General features: G+C 36.7%; 1 protein-coding gene across 1 annotated transcript in view; it reads right to left on the reverse strand.

Moving 5' to 3' along the window:
• Positions 1–19,134, reverse strand: part of ADAM18 (ADAM metallopeptidase domain 18) — a 271,792-nt gene that overhangs the window by 239,540 nt on the left and 13,118 nt on the right. Inside the window, exons 3-4 of the mRNA XM_041751041.1 lie at positions 16,149–16,204; positions 9,860–9,938 (exon numbers count right to left, since the gene is read on the reverse strand). Of these exons, the coding sequence (XP_041606975.1) occupies positions 9,860–9,938; positions 16,149–16,204 (135 nt within the window). The remainder of the gene's footprint in view (positions 1–9,859; positions 9,939–16,148; positions 16,205–19,134) is intronic.

The following is a 19,134-nucleotide window of genomic DNA, read 5'->3' on the forward strand; positions in this document are numbered from 1 at the left end:
AATGTAAATGAAAATACAAATCTTCAAAATTTGTGGGATGCAGCAAAAATAGTGCTTAGAGGGAAATTTATATTATATTCAATACACATATTAGAAAAGAAAAAGTATCTAAAAAGCCTAATCTAAGTTTCCACCTTAGAAAACTAGAAAAAAACAAATTAAATCTAAGGTAAGCAGACGGAAATAAATTATAACAATTTGAAAAGAAATTTAAAAGGAAATCAATAGAGAAAATCAATGAAACTGAAAGGTGGTTCCTATCAATAAAATTACTGAATCTCTAGCCAGGTAAACTAAGTACAAAAGAGAAAGGACATTAGTTACTCATGTCAGATCTAAAAAAAAAAAAAAAGGCATAATTCTACATCTCATGCCCATTAAAAGCATAATAAAGCCATGCATGTGTCTTCTTCAGTGAAATGTCTGTTCATGTCTTCTGCCCATTTCATGATTGGATTTTTTTTTGTTTGTTTCTTGGGTGTTAAGTTTAATAAGTTGTTTATAGATCTTGGATACTAGCCCTTTATCTGATATGTCATTTGCAAATACCTTCTCCCATTCTGTAGGTTGTCTTTTAGTTTTGTTGACTCTTTCTTTTGCTGTGCAGAAGCTCTTTACCTTCGCCAAAGAAGACATACATATAGCCAACAAGCACGTGAGAAAATGCTCCACAACACTTATCATCAGGAAAATACAAATCAAAACCACAATGAGATACTATCTCACACCAATGAGTATGGTGAAAATTAACAAGACCGGAAATAACAAATGTTTGAGAGAATATGGAGAAAGGGGAACCCTCTTGCACGGTTGGTGGCAATGTGAACTGGTGCAGACACTCTGGATAACCGTGTGGAAGTTCCTCAAAGAGTTAAAAATAGAGCTACCCTATGACCCAGCAATTGCACTACTGGGGATTTATCCCAAAGATACAGATGCAGTAAAAGCTGGGACACATGCACCCCAAAGTTCATAGTAGGAATGTCCACAATAGCCAAACTGTGGAAGGAGCCTTGCTATCCATCGAAAGATGAATGGATAAAGATGTGGTCTATATATACAATGGAATACTACTCAGCCTTTAGAAACAAATACCCACCATTTGCTTCGATATGGATGGAACTGGAGGGTATTTTGCTGAGTGAAGTAAGTCAATCGGAGAAGGACAATCATCATACGGTTTCATTCATACAGGGAGTATAAGAAATAGTGAAAGGGATTATAGGGGAAAGGAGGGAAAATGAGTGGGAAAAATGAGAGAGGGTGACAAACCATGACAGACTCCTAACTCTGGGAAATGAACAAGGGGTAGTAGAAGGGGGGGTGGGTGGGAGGATGGGGTGACTGGGTGACAAGCACTGAGGGGGGCACTTGACACAGGATAAGCATGGGGTGTTATACTATATGTTGCAAATCAAATTTCAATAAAATATACATATAAACACAATAAAGGAAAATGATGAACAACCCTATGACCACAAATTTGAAAATTTAGATGAAGTGGGCACAATTTGTTAATCTTCTATGAAAGACACAGTTTGTTAAACTTCAACAAGAGGAAATAGACAATATGAATAGGTATATATCTATTAAAGAAATTAAATAAAAAACAATAACCTTTGAAAAAGGAATCAGCTGGCCCAGATGGGTTTCACTGTCAAATTCTACTAAAATTTTAAGGAAGAAATAATACCAGTTCTCTAAACACTCTTTCAGGGTATAGAAGCAGGGGCACTACTTCAGTTAGGAAGGTTTTTTTTTGGGGGGGGGGGCTTTTATTTGGATTTACTGAATTAGCACAGGAGTTGCAGGAATGCCTATCTCCTTCCTTGCTCTGTATCTAAGCAGGTGTCAATGTCTGGTCCTGGTTCACCCTCATCCTGGGAGTTGAGATGTTGGTAAACCAGCTCCAACCTGATAGATAGGTCCCCCAACCTGAGACATCCCTGGGCTTGACTTCTGCCACCTTGCCTCCAAATGGGAGCTCCACAGCATGAAGCCCCCAGGACCAGAGTAGCCCTGAGAGGGGCCACTTTCCGGGTGACCACAGAGAATAACAGCCAGGAATCCAGGCCACCGTGGCCACATTCCACACAGGAATGGAAGAGGGACAGATGCCAGACAGAACTGCCTGGGCTTTTCAAAACAAATCTCAAAACTGAACTAGCTTTTAATGCTTCTAAAAAGATAAACAAAACAAACAGTGGGTCCATTACTCTAATACCAAAATCAGACAAATACATAAAAAAAAACTATGACCAATATCTTTCATGAATATAGATGCAAAAATTCCTAACAAAATATTAGAAAACTGAATGCAACAGTGAATAAAAAAAATTGTAGACGACAACTAACTGGGATTTACCCCAGATATGCAAAGCTGGTTCAACATTAAAAAATCAGATAATGTGGGCAGCCTGGGTGGCTTAGTGGTTTAGTGCCACCTTTGGCCCCGGGGCGTGATCCTGGAGACCCAGGGTCAGAGTCCCGCGTCGGACTCCCTGCATGGAGCCTGCTTCTCCCTCTGCCTGTGTCTCTGCCTTTCTCTCCCCTCTCTCTCTCTATCTCATGAATAAAAATCTTTTAAAAAAATCAGATAATGTAAGTAATCACTACAGGTTAAAAGGGAAAAACCAGTCAATTGAACTATGTTGCAGGGTACAATGTGAACATACAAAAATCAGTTGTGTTTCTATTCACTGCCAAACTATCAGAAAAAGAAATTAACAAAATAATCCCCTTACAATAGTTCTCAAATAATAAAGTACTTAGAAATAAATTTAACCAAGAAGTTGAAAAAACTGTACACTAAAAACTATAGTACACTGATGAAAGAAATTGATAAGGACACAATGGATATCTTATGTTCATGAATTAGAATTAACCATGTTAAAATGTTCACACTACCTAAAGAAATGAACAGATTCAAAGTAATCCCTATCAAAAATTCAATCGTGTTTTTCACAGAAGCAGATTAAAAAATCCTAAAATTCTTATGGCACCACAAAAGACCCCATATAGGCAAAGTAAATGAGAAAGTTGAACTATCACACTACATGATTTTACCCTGTATTAAAAATCTATAGGTCATTATAACAATATGCTCCTGGCATGAAAAGACAGACCAATGCAGCATATTTGGGAGCCCCGATACAAATCCATACATAAAATGTCAACTCATCTTTTACAGGGATGGCAAGAACACACATTGAGAAAATGATAGTGTCTTCAATAAATGTAGTTGTAAAACTGGTGATATTGGACCCCTATCCTACATCATTTACATAAATGAACTTGAAATGGATTAAAGACATAACTATAAGATGTGAAACTATAATAACTAGAAAAAACATAGGAAAACATTCCTTAATGTTGGCTTAGCAATGATTTTTGGGGTTTGATAAGAAAAGAAAATTTTAAAAAATGGGGATGCATCCAACTAAAAGACTCTTCACATCAAAAGAAACAAATCACAAAATGAAAAGGCAAAATATGGAATAGGAGATAAATACTTATAAACCATGTATTTGATAAGGAGTTAATGCAAAATACATAAACTCAATAGCAGAAAAATATTTTAAGTAAAAATTGGCAAATAATAAAAAATAAATGAAACACAACAGACAGCAAGAGAGGAAAAGACAGACAAAATAACTGCAAAACAAACACAAAACAATTAACAAAATTTTAATAGTAAATAACTTCCCTATCAATAATTAATTTAAATGTAAATAGATTAAGTTCCATGAACAAAAGACATAGAGTGGCTGAATAGGAAACACTCACATACACACACACACACAGATATATATATAGATAGATAGATAGATATACACACACACACAGTTACACACTGGGCATTGGAGCCTAATTAGAAATAAAATTTTTAAAAATCTAAAAATAGAAGAAAGGTCAAAGTACTAAAAATAAAGATTAGAGCAGAAGTAAATAAAATGGAAAGAATAAAAGAAAAAGAAAGAAAATAATAGAAAAAATTGTGAAGCTAAGGGTTTTTTTTTAACTTGATAAAATTGACAGACCTCCAGCTACATTAAGAAAAAAGCACTGGGTGTTTTTCTGTATGTTGGTAAATTGAACACCAATAAAAATTAATTAAAAAAAAATAAAAACAAAAAAAAAGAAAAAAGAGAAAACACAAATAGACAAAATGAGAAATGAAAGCAAATTAAAACTGATGTCACAGAAATAAAAAGGATCAAAAGAGAATACTATTAACAATTACACACCAACAACTGAATATCATAGAAAATGGACTTGTTCTTAGAAACATAACAACCTGGGCAGCTCAGCTGGCTCAGTGGTTTAGGGCCACCTTCGGTCCAGGGCATGATTCTGGAGACCTGGAATTGAATCTCACGTTGGGCTCCCTGAGTGGAGCCTGCTTCTCCCTCTTTTTTTTTTTTTTTCAATTTTTTTTTAAAATCGGAGTTCAATTTGCCAACATACAGCATTACAGCCAGTGCTCATCCCAAGTGCCCCCCTCAGTGCCCATCACCCAGTCACCCCAACCCCCCGCCCACCTCCCCTTCCACTACCCCTTGTTCATTTCCCAGAGTTAGGAGTCTCTCATATTTTGTCACCCTCACTGAACCTTTCACGTATTTTCTCTCCTTTCTCTTTACTCCCTTTCACTATTTTTTATATTCCCCAAATGAGTGAGACCATATAATGTTTGTCCTTTTCCGATGGACTTATTTCACTCAGGATAATACCCTCCAGTTCCATCCATGTTGAAGCAAATGGTGGGTATTTGTCATTTCTAATGGCTGAGTAATATTCCATTGTATACATAGACCAAATCTTCTTTATCCATTCATCTTTCGATGGACACTGAGGCTCCTTCCACAGTGTGGCTACTGTGGACATTGCTGCTGTAAACATCGGGGTGCAGGTGTCCCGGCGGGATTGAGTCCCATGTCAGGCTCCCTGCATGGAGGCTGCTTCTCCCTCTGCCTGTGTCTCTGCCTCTCTCTCTCTGTGTGTCTCTCAAGAATAAATAAATAAAATCTTAAAATATATATATATATGTAACTGTATTAAAATGAAAATACATCAATTGTTGCAGGCTGCAGCTCAAACTATGCTGAGCAGCAAATTTTAGCTTACAGTAGAAAAGAGGAAAGATCACAGGTTGATAAGTGTTTCCCTCAAAAGAAAAGAACTGGAAAATTAAATTTAAAAATAAGTACGGAGTAAGGGAAAAAACAATAAACCTAAGAGGCAAATACAATGACATTAAAAATAAGACAACAGTATGAAAACAAGAAAAAGTTGGTTCTTTGGTAAATTCAATAAATTGAAAAATCTCTAGAAGGATTGACAAAGTTGAGAGAAGTGATCAACCATTGATCAATCTGTCACACTGTCAACCAAGTGTCAGAAATAAAACACTCCTGTAATTATTAAAAGGATAATAAAAACCAGACCATGACAAAATTGCATAAATTCCACACCTGAGATAGAATGGACCAATCCCTTAAAAGCCACAAACCACCAAAATAATACACATGAAACAGATATTCCTGTAACTATTAAATAACATTAATTTGTAATTAAAAATCCCCCCCCCCACACACACACACATAAATCCCCAGGGACTTCCCCGAATTATTTTACCAAATATCTTAAGAATTACCCTGGACTTTGCATAATTCCTTCCAGAAAATAGAATAGAACATAATACTTCCTAATTTATTTTATTGCCAGTATTAGTCTAATACAAAAATTAGACAAAATCAGGACAACAAAAGAAGGCCACAGACTCACAGACCAATATTTCTCATGAACTTTGACAATAACACAACAAAACTGAGAAATTATTAGCAAATAAACCTGGTCATGAATAAAAAGAATTGTATAGCAGGACCATGTTGTAGCTTTTCTAGATATGCAATATTGTTTTCAGTATTTGATCATCAATCAGTGCAATCCATCATATCAACAGGCTGACAAAGATTTATGTGATCTTATCAACTGAAGCAAAAAAAAAAAAGGCACGTGGTAAAATTAGACACACACTTTGATATAAAAATGTCTTAGAAACCTAGAAATGGAGAATGTCCTCAACTTTATAAAGAATGTTTGAAAACAACCCTACAACTAACATTATCCTTAATGGTAAAAAGTAAATAAATTTTCCTTAAGATTGGGAACAAATGAGGATGTTTTCCCTCCTATTGTGATTTGAACAGTACTGGAAGTTGTAGCAAGCACAGAAAGGCAAAGCAGTGAATAAAAGCACACAGACTGAAAACAAAAAAAGGAAAAATTTTCAAGTTTGTAAATGACAGGTCTATGTAGAAATCTCAAAGACTCTACCCCCCAAAAAATGAAAACAAAACAAAAATCATCATAGAATCATGTAACTTCAGTAAGTTTGAAGGACATGAGAATAAAACAAAATGCGTTTCTGGAAAATAACAAATATATAAATACTGAAAATACAATACCATTTATAATGGCAAAAATAAAATTAAATACTTTGGCATAAGCCTTAAAAAAAGATATGTACAGAATCTAAATGCTAAAATTATAAAACGCTAATAAAAGACATGTAAAAAAAGACCAAATAAATGGAGAGACTCACTGTATTCATGGATTGGAAGACTCAACATAGTGAAGATGTCAGTTGTCCCCAAAATGATGTATAGGTTTGACATAATGTCTATCACTATCCTATCAAGTTTGTGTACATAAAGCAGTTTAGTCTAAAATTTGTATGAAATATCAAGAATAGTCTAAAAATCTTGAAAAATAAAAATAAAGTGGGAGAAATCACTATAGTTTACATAAATCCTTAATATGTAGGTAAACTAAAAAAAGACAGCATGATAATCACAGAAGTATAGACACATAAAGGAATTGAACAGATTGAAGAACCCAGAAATATATCCACAAAAATATGTCCTACTGACTTTCTGACTTAGATGCAAGAGCAATTTAATGCACAACAGCCTTTTCTATCAATGATGTTGAAACAAATACACATCCTCAGTCAAAAGAATGAAATTGGATTCAAACCTCACACCTGATACAAAGCTAATTGTTCACTTTTATATCAAAGTGATATTTATTTTATATCAATTAAATATAAATAAAACTACAAAATTTTTAGGAAAAAAAACAGAATCTTTAAGAACTAAAGATATATGAAGTTCTTAGGTTTGATAACTAAACCACTACTCATCCAAAGTTGATAAATTAACCCTCAACAAAATTTAAAATTTCTGATCAATGAGAGACCTTATGAAAATGATGAAAAGGTAAATTACAGACTGGAAATAAATATTATCAAATCACATATCTGGCAAAGAACATGTATTTAGAATATATAAATTGCTCAAAAGTCAATAGTAAAAAACCAACCAATCCAATTAGAAAATGGGTAAAGGATATTAACAGACATTTCACAGAGGATGACAAATAAGCACATGAAAATATGTTCAACATCACTGGTCATTAGGAAAATGCAAACCAAATTACATGAAAAATCACTACACATCTATCACAATGGCTAAATTTTTTTTTTAATTGTGACAATACCAAGTGGTGGCAAAAATGCACTCTTTCTCTCTCATACACTGGCAATGGAAATGTGAAATAGTAGAGCTACTCTGAAAAACAGTTTAGTAATTGAACAGAGGGTTGCTGGAGGGGAAGTTGGTAGGGCTGTAGGGTAATTGGGTGATGGGTATTAAGGAGGGCACTTGATAATGAACACTGGGTGTTATATGCAACTGATGAATCACTAAATTCTACTCCTGAAAGTAATAAAACAGTATATGTTGACTAAATTGAATTTAAACTCACACTTATCATATGACCTGGTAATCATATTCTTGGATATACATTCCAGAGAATTAAAAAATTATATCCACATAACAAATTGCACATGAATGTTTCATATAAACATTATTTTTAATAGCTAAATTAGAAACAACAAATATCTCTCAATAGGTAAAGTGTGAAAACATTTAAACCTGGCATGGGAATGTAGTTATTAAGAAACTCAATTTTTTAAGTAGATTTCAAGTGATTGAGATTTTCTATTATTTCTCCCCTCAATTTTGATAAGTTACCCTTTTCAAGGAAGTTGCCCATTTCATCTAAATTATCAAATTTATTGACCTAAAGCTTTCATAATACTCCCAAATATTTTATCTTCTGTATGACTAGTCATATCTCCCTTCATCCCTAATACTGATGGAATTTGTTTTTGTTCTGGGTCAGTCTTACTAAGGGTTATTAATGTTATTAGTCCTTTTAAAGAATTAAATTATAAGCTTAATTTTTTCCTATTCTTTTTCCTTTTTCTATCTCATTGATTTCTACCTTTATCTGAATTATTTCCTTCCTCTACTATGCTTTAACCCTTTATAGAGTATTTCATTTTGTATTGTAATTAATTTGATGGCAACCTTCCTTAATCCTCTTGTTGCTGAGTTTTAGCCCTTGGGGTACAGAATGAGGGTGATAAGAGTATCTCTTACTCTAAAGCTTGGTCTTTCCTCCTAAGGATTAGGGTTCTGGGCTCAGCTGAATGTCTGGGGTTTTAGCAAAGTCACTCTACTCTGTCCAGGCTGAAAATCCAACATCTCCTGATTCTGTTGGACAATTAGTATTACCTCCATCTTACTCTCTGCTCTTCAGTAGACCACACAGGCAGCCTAATCGTTAGTCAAGGACATAAGTACAACTCCCCTCCCTGCAAAAAATTCATACATCTGACGGCCCCTCTCTCTGGTCCTGTGTCATCCCAGTTGAAGCTGCATCAGCAGCTCTGGTCCAAAGTCTGCAAGCTCTGCTTGGTCCCAACTCCCTATGTATGCTATGGTTGAGACTTTATCCTCAGTTAGAAGGGCCAAGTTGAATGTGACTCACCTTCTGGGTTCTCTTATCTCTCAGAAAAAAAAATTTTTCCTGATCTGCCTATTGTCAAATGTCTCAGAACAGGTGTCTTTTGTATTTTGTTCTGTCTTCTACTTACAGATGGCGACAATGTTGCAGTAATTATTTTTAATTTCATTACCTCTCAACTGCAATATAGCAATAGAATTTGACCCTTCACTTGCATTTACTTCTTGCCAATCTTCTGTTCTCACAAAGTAAATAACTCACTAATTTTCTCAGATACTTAAAAATTTCTTGAACCCTATCTGCATTTTCAGATCAATACAAACTCCAATGTTTCACACATGAACCTCTTCATATTCTGTACCCAATATGCTTTGACATCCTCACTCTTTCTATAAGGTGGTTCTTTCTATTAGGTCTTTCCGCAAAGTGATTTCCACCACTTCCTCCATTGCTCAGGTCCTAGGACATTTCAGTTTAAATGACTCTGTGTTTAGGGGCTTCTTATTCTTAGCTCCTTAACCCACTTTCTCTCTCTCTCTCTCTCTCTCTCTCTCTCTCTCTCTCTCTCAGACCCCTGCTAATACTTCTGATAGTTTAAACGACCTTTTTACGTAAAAGATTCCTTGAGTTCCTTTCAATCTGCCTTCATAGTAAAGCCACGTTACATTTGGGCTTCTGATCTGTTTGCCCAATCATTCTGTGGGGTAGAAAGCATTCTTTTTCTTCTTGCCAATGGTATCTTAATGATATTTAAAAAGTAAATGTAGGGGATCCCTGGGTGGCTCAGCTGTTTGGCGACCTGCCTTTGGCTGAAGGCGTGATCCTAGAGTCCCGGGATTGAGTCCCATATCAGGCTTCCTGCATGGAGCCTGCTTCTCCCTCTGCCTGTGTCGCTGTCTCTCTCTCTCTCTATGTCTCTCATGAATAAACACAATCTTTAAAAAACAAAAAAGTAAATCTACACAGCATAAAGAAAACTTACCTTTTCAAAAGAAGAATCTGGATACAATTTTCCTAATTTGTTGTATGCATACACCAGGAAATGAGGGTCTAAAAATGACCTAATTCAACCAAAGTAATGACACTTCATGTAATAGTAACATTAACAAAACCAGAGTCATGAAATTAAAATTTTCATTCAATTTTACAAGCTCAAATATCCAAAAATTAAATGGTCTCCTCTCTCCATTATCTCATTTGCATTTTGATAGCATATTTTGTATGTAAGAAAAAATAATAAGCAGCATAATCAGATAGCATCAGGGACATCATAATGACATAGATTTATGTATACTAGAAACCAGGATTTCTTGATTCCCATGGCAAAGTTTTCTTTTAGATTCAACAATCGATCTCATTGCATAAATATGTTAGTTAATATTTGCTAACAAATAGCCATAGATTGATAAGAAAAAAATATGCTTTTTCCAATAGTTTCCATGCAATTATACCATGGTAAAAATATGCTCCAAATTCTCAATGCCTCAAAACAACAGTGAATGCTCTTCACAAGTTTATTGCAGGTTCAGCTCCATCTGCCTTCATTCTGGAACCTGGGAAAAGACATACCTACTACCCCTGGAACATGCCTTTCTTTGTAGCAGAAGGCGAAAAAAAATTGTAGAAGCACACAACAATTCCTAAAGCCTTTGTTTAGAAGCAGAAGACTAGGAAACCTGAGGGCATGATCCCTGGGTCCTGGGATAGAGTCCTGCATCAGGTTCCCTTGCCTGGAGCCTGCTTCTCTCTCTACCTGTGTCTCTGCCTCTCTGTGTGTCTCTCATGAATAAATAAATCTTAAATCTCATTTATTCATGAGAGCCACAGAGAGAGGCAGAGATACAGGCAGAGAGAGAAGCAGGCCCAATGCAGGGAGCCCGACGTGGGACTCGATTCCGGGTCTCCAGGATCACACCCTGGGCGGAAGGCAGCGCCAAACCACTGAGCCACCCGGGCTGCCCAGTAAATAAAATCTTTAAAAAAAAAAAAGGGGGGGGGGAGTGGAACATATACATCTTCCCCAGCCTCCCCACTCCCCAGGTCTTGGATCTGTGTTTATGCCTGCAAAGCCAACTTCCTGAGTTTTTGTTCCCCCAGGGCCCCAAGGTTAGAAGTGCCCTGTCCTTGATTAAATGCTCTGCTATTGATGCTCTGTGATTCTTAGTACTTTTGAAAAAGAGATCTCATATTTTCATTTCATCGTGGGCCCTGCAAATCATGCAGCCCATTCTATGGCTATGTGACTTTGGCCAAAAAGATGCTAGCTGACTTGATTCAAACAGAGTTTTGAAAAAGCTCTCCTGCTTTTGTATTTTTCATCTTGTTTGTCTGCCATCCCCATGAGAATATGCTTTGATCAGCTTTCTGGAAGATGGAGACAAGTGGAGCACAGTCAAGATGCTCTAATTATGCCTAGATCAGTCAACATTCAGCTGAATGAATGAATCCAGAATCTAGCTGAATGAACGAATCCTAGACCATTGAGCAAGCAAGCCTGGTCACCATTAGCAGAACTACTATTGTTACTCACACATAACCCAGAAGTGTGAGCAGTAGATATTTACTATGTTAATGTGTGTGGTTCTGTTTTTTGGGGTGTGCTTTTTGTGCAACAGTTTGTATAATATTTTTCAAGATTCATTCATACTGATGTGTGTAAAATGATAGTTTTAAATATATAACTATCAAATAAATATATATCTCATTTATTATTTATTCACTCATATTTATAGCAAGAAAGGATGTATTGTGGATATCCTTGGCCATGACTTCCTGGGCACCAGTGAAATTGATGGGTTATAAATGATACAATTCCCAAGAGTGCTATATACCACCCACTTTTCCTTGAGGGTTTATACCAGTTTTTGCTTTTGTCAATCATTCAAAAGCATTTTTGTTCTCTATCTTATCAACAAAATTAGTATCTTCACTTATTTATTTTTGTTAATTAATGGATAAGAAATGCTATTGTAAGGCATTTTAATATATGCTAATGCTTTATTATGCTTTATTTATTTTTGTTTAAAGATCTTATTTTGATTTATTTATTTGAGAGAGAGGGAGAGACCACAAGCTGGGAGAGCTGCAGAGGGAGAGGGAGTAGTAATCTCCCTGCCAAGCAGGGAGCCTGACTGAGGTCTTGATCCCAGGACTATTACCTGAGTCAAGGGCAGATGTTTAGCCTGACTGAGGCATCCAGGCACCCCTTATTCTGCCTTAAATAATGCTTTTAATATGTTTTAATTGTTGTTTAGGAGTATCTTTTTGAATATTCACTGACTACACTAATTGAATTTCGTTTCCAATGTTTTGTTTTTTCCTTGGGTTTTTAGCCTTAATCATTTGTTTCGAGTTATTGTCAATCCATGGTTTATCTGTTTAATTTTTTTCTTCAAGATCAAATTGTGGGAATTTTTATTTACTGTAGACGTCAACCCTTTATCTGTTCTATATGTTGCACAAACACTGCCCAGCCAGTTGTCCTCCCCCCTCCATCTTTGTGGGATTCATTGCTATAAAAGTGAAATTTTTATGTAATCATGTTCATTATTTTTTATAGGTTTTCAAATTTCTCTCATGTCTCTCATATTATGAACTTGTATCATAATATTCTGATAGTATTAAAATTATTTTACATTTAAGATGTAAAATCTTTCAGTATTTTACAACTGTATTGCATTTTCCAAATTTTACCACTGCTTCTTTTTTTATTTGTGATTTTATGCTGACTTGATTATTGTATATTTATTCTACTTTCACATTGTTTTCTTCAGATAGACTATGCAAATGGCATGTTTTCTGGATCTGTGCAGAAATATGCAAATGTACCTTTTGTTCTCATAACTGAATAACATGTTGGCAGTACGTAGAATTTTGAGTCCTATTCCTTTGCTATTAATTTTTATAATACATGAAATAATTCATCTTATATCAGTTTTCTAGTGTGTGTTTTGTACATTTGAATACATGTGCATGCGTACATGTGTGGTTTTACATTCATCTTCCCTAACGTGATAAATCCCTTAATTTTTCATTTTAATTTTAAATCACTACATATTTTTTAAAATTTTATGGAAATCAAAAAAAATATGGAAATGTATAGTTTATTCCTGGGTCTTATGGATCTGCCCTCTTTATAGTAGTTTTCCTCCAACTATTTTCAAATCTCTATTTTGGCTGTGTTTTTTACTACAAAATTTGTTCTCTCTATTGACTAAGACTAAGTTTTGTCTTTTTAATTATGCTTGTCAGGAATCTGTTGAATTTCCTTTTCCTGGGAGATGCTTCTGGATTCCCATTTCCACCACCTCCATTGACATGCTTAGTTATAAAATATGGCTCTGACCATATTCCAGGTACTCACACCTAAAGCAACCCAAGCCACTCAGCATTGTCCCTGAATACATGTGGGATATGGTCTGATAAATAGCAGCATTTTTTTCTTCTGGGAAGCTCTCTAGTTTTGTTATTTGAATTGAGGAAAGGAAGAGCTGTCAGGAATGATAAAAGATGAAGAAGCAGATCTGAAATGAGAAGGGGTGAAAGTGCACACTCCATGAATGCGCTGGTCTCTCTTTGATTCTGGCCCTGAACTGCTCCTTGGTGTTTGGAATCCTTAAGAATCCCAGTCTCCCAGCAATAAATAATGGTGTCAGGCTGTTTCATAACAATCACTATCTTCTCTGCAAGATGACACTTTGGTACCACTTATATGAAGTTTGTCTATAGAAATCATTTAGCTTATGAAATTTGAGCAAGGGACTAATCTTCCAGAGTGGACTTGATCCCAGGACTCCAGGATCACAATGTGAGCTGAAAGCAAAGGCTCAATCACTGAGCCACCAGGCACCCCTATGTTCCACCTCTTGAAGATAAGAACTCAAAGTTTTATGGCAAAGATTGAAGATACAGAAAGAAGTAAAGAATTGGGGTCACCTTAGTGGCCCACCATATTCAGATAAATAAATTATATAAAGGAGTATTGTGCCATTTATGTTTATTTAAGGTAATACTCAAAACATGATGATTCATATTGAACTCTAGGCTACAGATGAATGAAAAAAAATATGACAGTATGTGTCAGTATCACAACTATAATTAGCACTGGGGAGTGAAAGAACTGAAAATGTCTAAGGATAGGAATAATAGATTTCACTATTACCTACCATGTACACTTTCTAGAAAAATATATAAACAAAATGCTTACATGTGTGTCATTCATGGTGAAAACCTAATTGCTTATATTCTCAGAATTTTCCTTTTTATCTTTAACCAAAAAAAATGTCAATGTAAAAAATTTGGGACTAATATAAACTATGGACTTTGGGTGATAATGATCATCAATTATAAGATATGTATCACTCTGGTGGGGCAAGTTCATTACAGGAAAGGACATGCATGTGTGGGGTCAGGGGGTACACAGAAACTATACTTTCCCCTCAATTTTACTGTGAACCTAAAACTGCTCTGAAAAATAAATATTGAATAGGAAGGAGGAAAATGCAAATGGCTAATAATTGTTTAGAGAAGTTATTGAGGGAAATATAAATTGGTACAAAGATGCAATATAATATTTTAGCATATCTCACATACTTTTGAAAATCTAAACTGATTTCAGAAACTGAAAATATCTCTCAATATCCTAATACAAAATGTGAGTAAATAAAGAAAGTTGTTGTGAAAATTAAATCAGTTCCTACATGCAAACTGCTTAGAAACATGCCTGGCAAAGAGTGCCTGGGTGGCTCAGTTGGTTAAGGTATCAACTCTTGATTTTGGCTCAGGTTGTGATCTCAAGGTCATGAGACATAGCCCTGTGCTGGGCTCCACACTGAGAATGGAGTCTGCTTAAGATCCTCTCTCCCTCTACCTCTTTTCCTCCTTGCCCCCACCACGTGTGCACACACTCGCTTTCTCTTTCTCTCTGGAAAAAAAAAAAAAAAAAAAGGAAGGGAGGGAGGGAGGAAGGGGAGAGGGAGGGATGAAAAAAGATTCCTGGCAACTGGTATGTGCTCTATAAATGTCAGTTACTTTTGTTGTTGTTATTATTATTACTATCATTCATACATCTTGACTCAGAAACCCATTTCTTGATATCAAGTCTACAAAACAAAATCTCTATTACATAATAATATACATACAAGGATGTTTGTTGCAGGACTCTATAGTAATAATTCCTGGAATGAAACTCATTATTAATATTACATACAGTGAAATGTTATCTCTTAAAGAATGAGTTAAAATATATATAGCAAGAAAATGAACACCATTATTAAATAAGATCTGATAGTGACAAAACAGTATTTCCATTTGTGTAAAAACAAACTCTTTTGATAGGTTCATTTAAGGGAGAGATGAAATTTAGAATAGGAAATGGTGAAAATATACACCAAAGATTATTAATATTGGTTTCCTCAAACAGAAAAGTTAAAGAACACAAAATTTAAGAGATTAAATTCTATATTATACCAAGTTGAGAAAAAATTATGGTGTATTACCAAGTAGAATGCTTAAAATTAAATAAGTATATAAAATGACATGAAGAAAAAATTAAACATACAAATAAAATTATTTCCCGAATGTTATTGTAGTTATATTTCAAGGAATTGCATAGAATAATTGTAATTTATCTAATATACATTAATATTTATATCATTAAATTAGAATTTGGCTTCAATATTAGATTTAAAATCTCAAGAGGAACACTTGAAATTCTAATCTGTCATAAATGACAAAGATATAACATATTAAATACAATGATCATGTTCTTTAGACTCAATGTAGAGTACTAATTTTAAAAATCTAAGTAACGAGGGGATCCCTGGGTGGCTCAGCGGTTTAGCGCCTGCCTTTGGCCCAGGGCGCGATCCTGGAGTCCCGGGATCGAGTCCCGCATCGGGCTCCCGGCACGGAGCCTGCTTCTCCCTCTGCCTGTGTCTCTGCCTCTCTCTCTCTCTCTCTCTCTCTCTCTCATAAATAAATAAAATAAATAAATCTTTAAAAAAATCTAAGAAACAAAAAAGAATGGGGTGCCTAGGTGGCTCAGTTGGTTAAGTGGCTACCTTCAGCTAAGGTTATGACTTCAGGGTCCTGGGATAGAGGCCCATGTTGGGCTCCCTGCTCAGCACAGAGCCTGCTTCTTCTTCTTCCTCTGCGCAGCCCCCCCCCCTCCGCCACTTGTTTTCTCTCTCTCTCTCTCTCTCATAAATAAATCAAATCTTAGAAAAAAAGAAACAACAAAGAAGGGCATGAAAAGAAAAATGACCACTTACTGTTTTTTAAGATGGAGAGTATAGGTTTCCCTGTCAATTTTGATGGCATAAGTGACCTACAATAAAGTATTCAGAAAGTCATTAGCAGAAATCTAAAATTCTTAAGTCAAAAGCAACAATTTTTTAAATGTCAGTACTCATTCATGTAAACAAATGGTATCACAAATGTCTCAAAATTTTATATATATATATATATATAAAGTATATAACATATATATATATTTCTATCTTTCTTCAGTCTTGGAATGTGACAGAATTAAGTATAATTAAATTTAAATACAATTAGGAGTTAACTCTTTCAAAACTAAGAGAATTAGTTATTAGCATTTATCATCATATGAAATTTTAATTTAAAATGGTTACATTTAGAAATGCTGAGTAATCTTCCGAAATAAATTTTATTAACTGTTTTCTACCTTCTTATTTCTAGCCCAAATAAATTGAAAATTAAAGACTACTACACAGGTTGTGTGGAACTGAGATGGCAGAGAAGTAGGAACACCCTAGGCTTGCCTCATCCCGAACACTGATGGATAACTAACCAATCACTCTGAATACCCAAGAAATCATCTGAGGACTGCAGGACTAGAGGAAAGAGGCCACATTGTGGAAGGTAGGAGGTGTGAAGATGTGGTTTGGGGGAGAAATGGACTGCAGGTGCTGCAGAAGGGAGGAAGCCCTAGTCACAGAGGGAGGCAAGACAGAGAGAGGAGCACAGGGGATAGCGCAAGGAAAACATTTTCCCAAAACCATTGACTGGCAAAATGAGAGGGACTGATTTTCAGAAGGTTTTACAACCAGCAGGGCTCAAAGACTGGGGTCAGAGTGTGCATCCTGAGGGTGCAGTGCTCCTGTGGAGAAGGAGGGTGGAGAGCCCAGGAACAGACATTGCCATCTGAGGATCCCCAGGATGCACAGGGAGAGACCATTCCCCTTCTTGGAGTGCATATAGGAGAGAGAGCATTGCCCCTCTAGGGAACAAAACAACCAGTGGGCACCATTACCCTCCCTGGCCCCTCAGCATAGATGCTGAGGACACCTATCACAGACTGCTGCACTTTACTCCAAACTCTGCATCCCTGTGCTTTGGCTGTGACTGCCCTTCTGGGAGGAATCTGCATCAGTCCCAGAACAGCAAGATCCTCTGCCAGAGGACCAGCGTGGTTGGGTCCACACCAGCCCATATCTCTAAAGTTTGGAGTTTTAAAACTCAGCTGTCCTGCCTTGGATAGACCCCAAGGTGCACTGTGCTGCCAGTCTGGCAGGTGGCCGAACACAGACAGGGTGAAGGCAGCATTCTGAGGGATGCCTGGGACCAGGATGGAAGACTGTTTGCTCTTCTGGGAGGTCTTCCAGGAAGCAGCAGGTGTGAACTCCTCTCTCTAGGGACAAGAGAGCTGGCTGGTGCCATTTCTCTCTCCCACCCTTCAGCATAAACTTACTTCAGTAAGCAGCACACCACCAACACTGTCTGCCTGAAGCTCTTATACCAAGCCCCGCCCCCTTGAGCTCTAGAGGTGCTGCCTTTCTCAGGCCACTGCACCTGAGAACCAGAGCAGTGGGCCCATCCTCAGGAAGACTAGCACAAACCCTTGCACATACCATGCCTATTGAGCATAGCGTCCTGCGAGCTTCAGTTCTTAGGTCTCTTTTAACAAGCAAACCAGTGCACATTTAATCAAAACTTGCCATGCTGTGGCCAAGGTCCAAACACCCCCCACTGCAGGCAAGGAAAAACTCTGCAGAGGACTGACCTGAGGGAAAGAGCAGCCAAAACACAACAGCAGAGTACATGCAGCGTACACCAGAGACACTTCCTGAAGTGGCAGGCCCTGGACAGCATATGGTCTCTTCTTCATAAAACCATTACTCTTAGGAGCAGGAAACATAACAAGTTTTCTAACACAGAGAAGACAGAGACCTACACAAAATGCCAAGATGGAGGAATTCATCCCAAAAGAAAAAAACAGAAAAGGCCATGGCCAGGGATCTAATGAAAAAAGATATAAATAATATACCTGATCAGAATTTAAATTTTTTATTATCATTTATTTATGATAGTCACACAGAGAGAGAGAGAGGCAGAGACATAGGCAGAGGGAGAAGCAGGCTCCATGCGCCGGGAGCCCGATATGGGATTCGATCCCGGGTCTCCAGGATCGCGCCCTGGGCCAAAGGCAGGCGCCAAACCGCTGCGCCACCCAGGGATCCCCCTGATCAGAATTTAAAGCAACAATCATAAGGATACTAGCTGGGCTTTAGAAAAGCATAGAAGACACCAAGAATTCCCTTATCACAGAAATAAAAGATCTAAAAACTAGTGAGGCCAAAATGAAAAAAGTGATAACCAAGACTTGAAATTGACTGGATATCATGATTATGTGATACAGAAGATAAAGTTATGGAAAATAATGAAGGTGAAAAGAAGAGGGAAAGAATACAGGACAGGTCCCCTTTTCAGATTAAAAGAAGTATCTCCTAACTGTAAGAACATATTTCTTATCCATGTCTTCTTTGAGAATTGCCTCAGCTACAGAGGGTCACCTCTGACCAAGTCACAACTTTCTGAGACAGCCCACGTTTACCTAAAAGTCCCCTCATCCCAACTCCAAATACTGATGGGCAATGCAAGCTTCACATTTTGCTGAGACCCAGTTGAGTCTCCATCTCCCCTTCTGACTTCCTCCCCTCCCCTTTCACAGGGGTTCATCACAAGAGCATACTCTAATAAACTGCCTTCACAGGAATCTTCTCAAATACTCCATCCCAAAGAATCTAATCTGTGACATCATCATAATACATACCTGTTCTTCATGGCATAGCACGTTGTTAATAAGGGCAAATTTTCCACATTTGCAAAGAATATGAATTTTGTCATTGGGTACAGTTTTCTGTATAAGTCATTTAAAACCTTCTCATGTTCAGCCCTCTGCAGGTTTGCAGCTATTGAAAAAGGTGTGTTGACATCTCCCTAAATTATTGTGAT

This window comes from Vulpes lagopus, chromosome 4 (genome assembly GCF_018345385.1).
Source record: "Vulpes lagopus strain Blue_001 chromosome 4, ASM1834538v1, whole genome shotgun sequence".
Taxonomy (NCBI): domain Eukaryota; kingdom Metazoa; phylum Chordata; class Mammalia; order Carnivora; family Canidae; genus Vulpes; species Vulpes lagopus.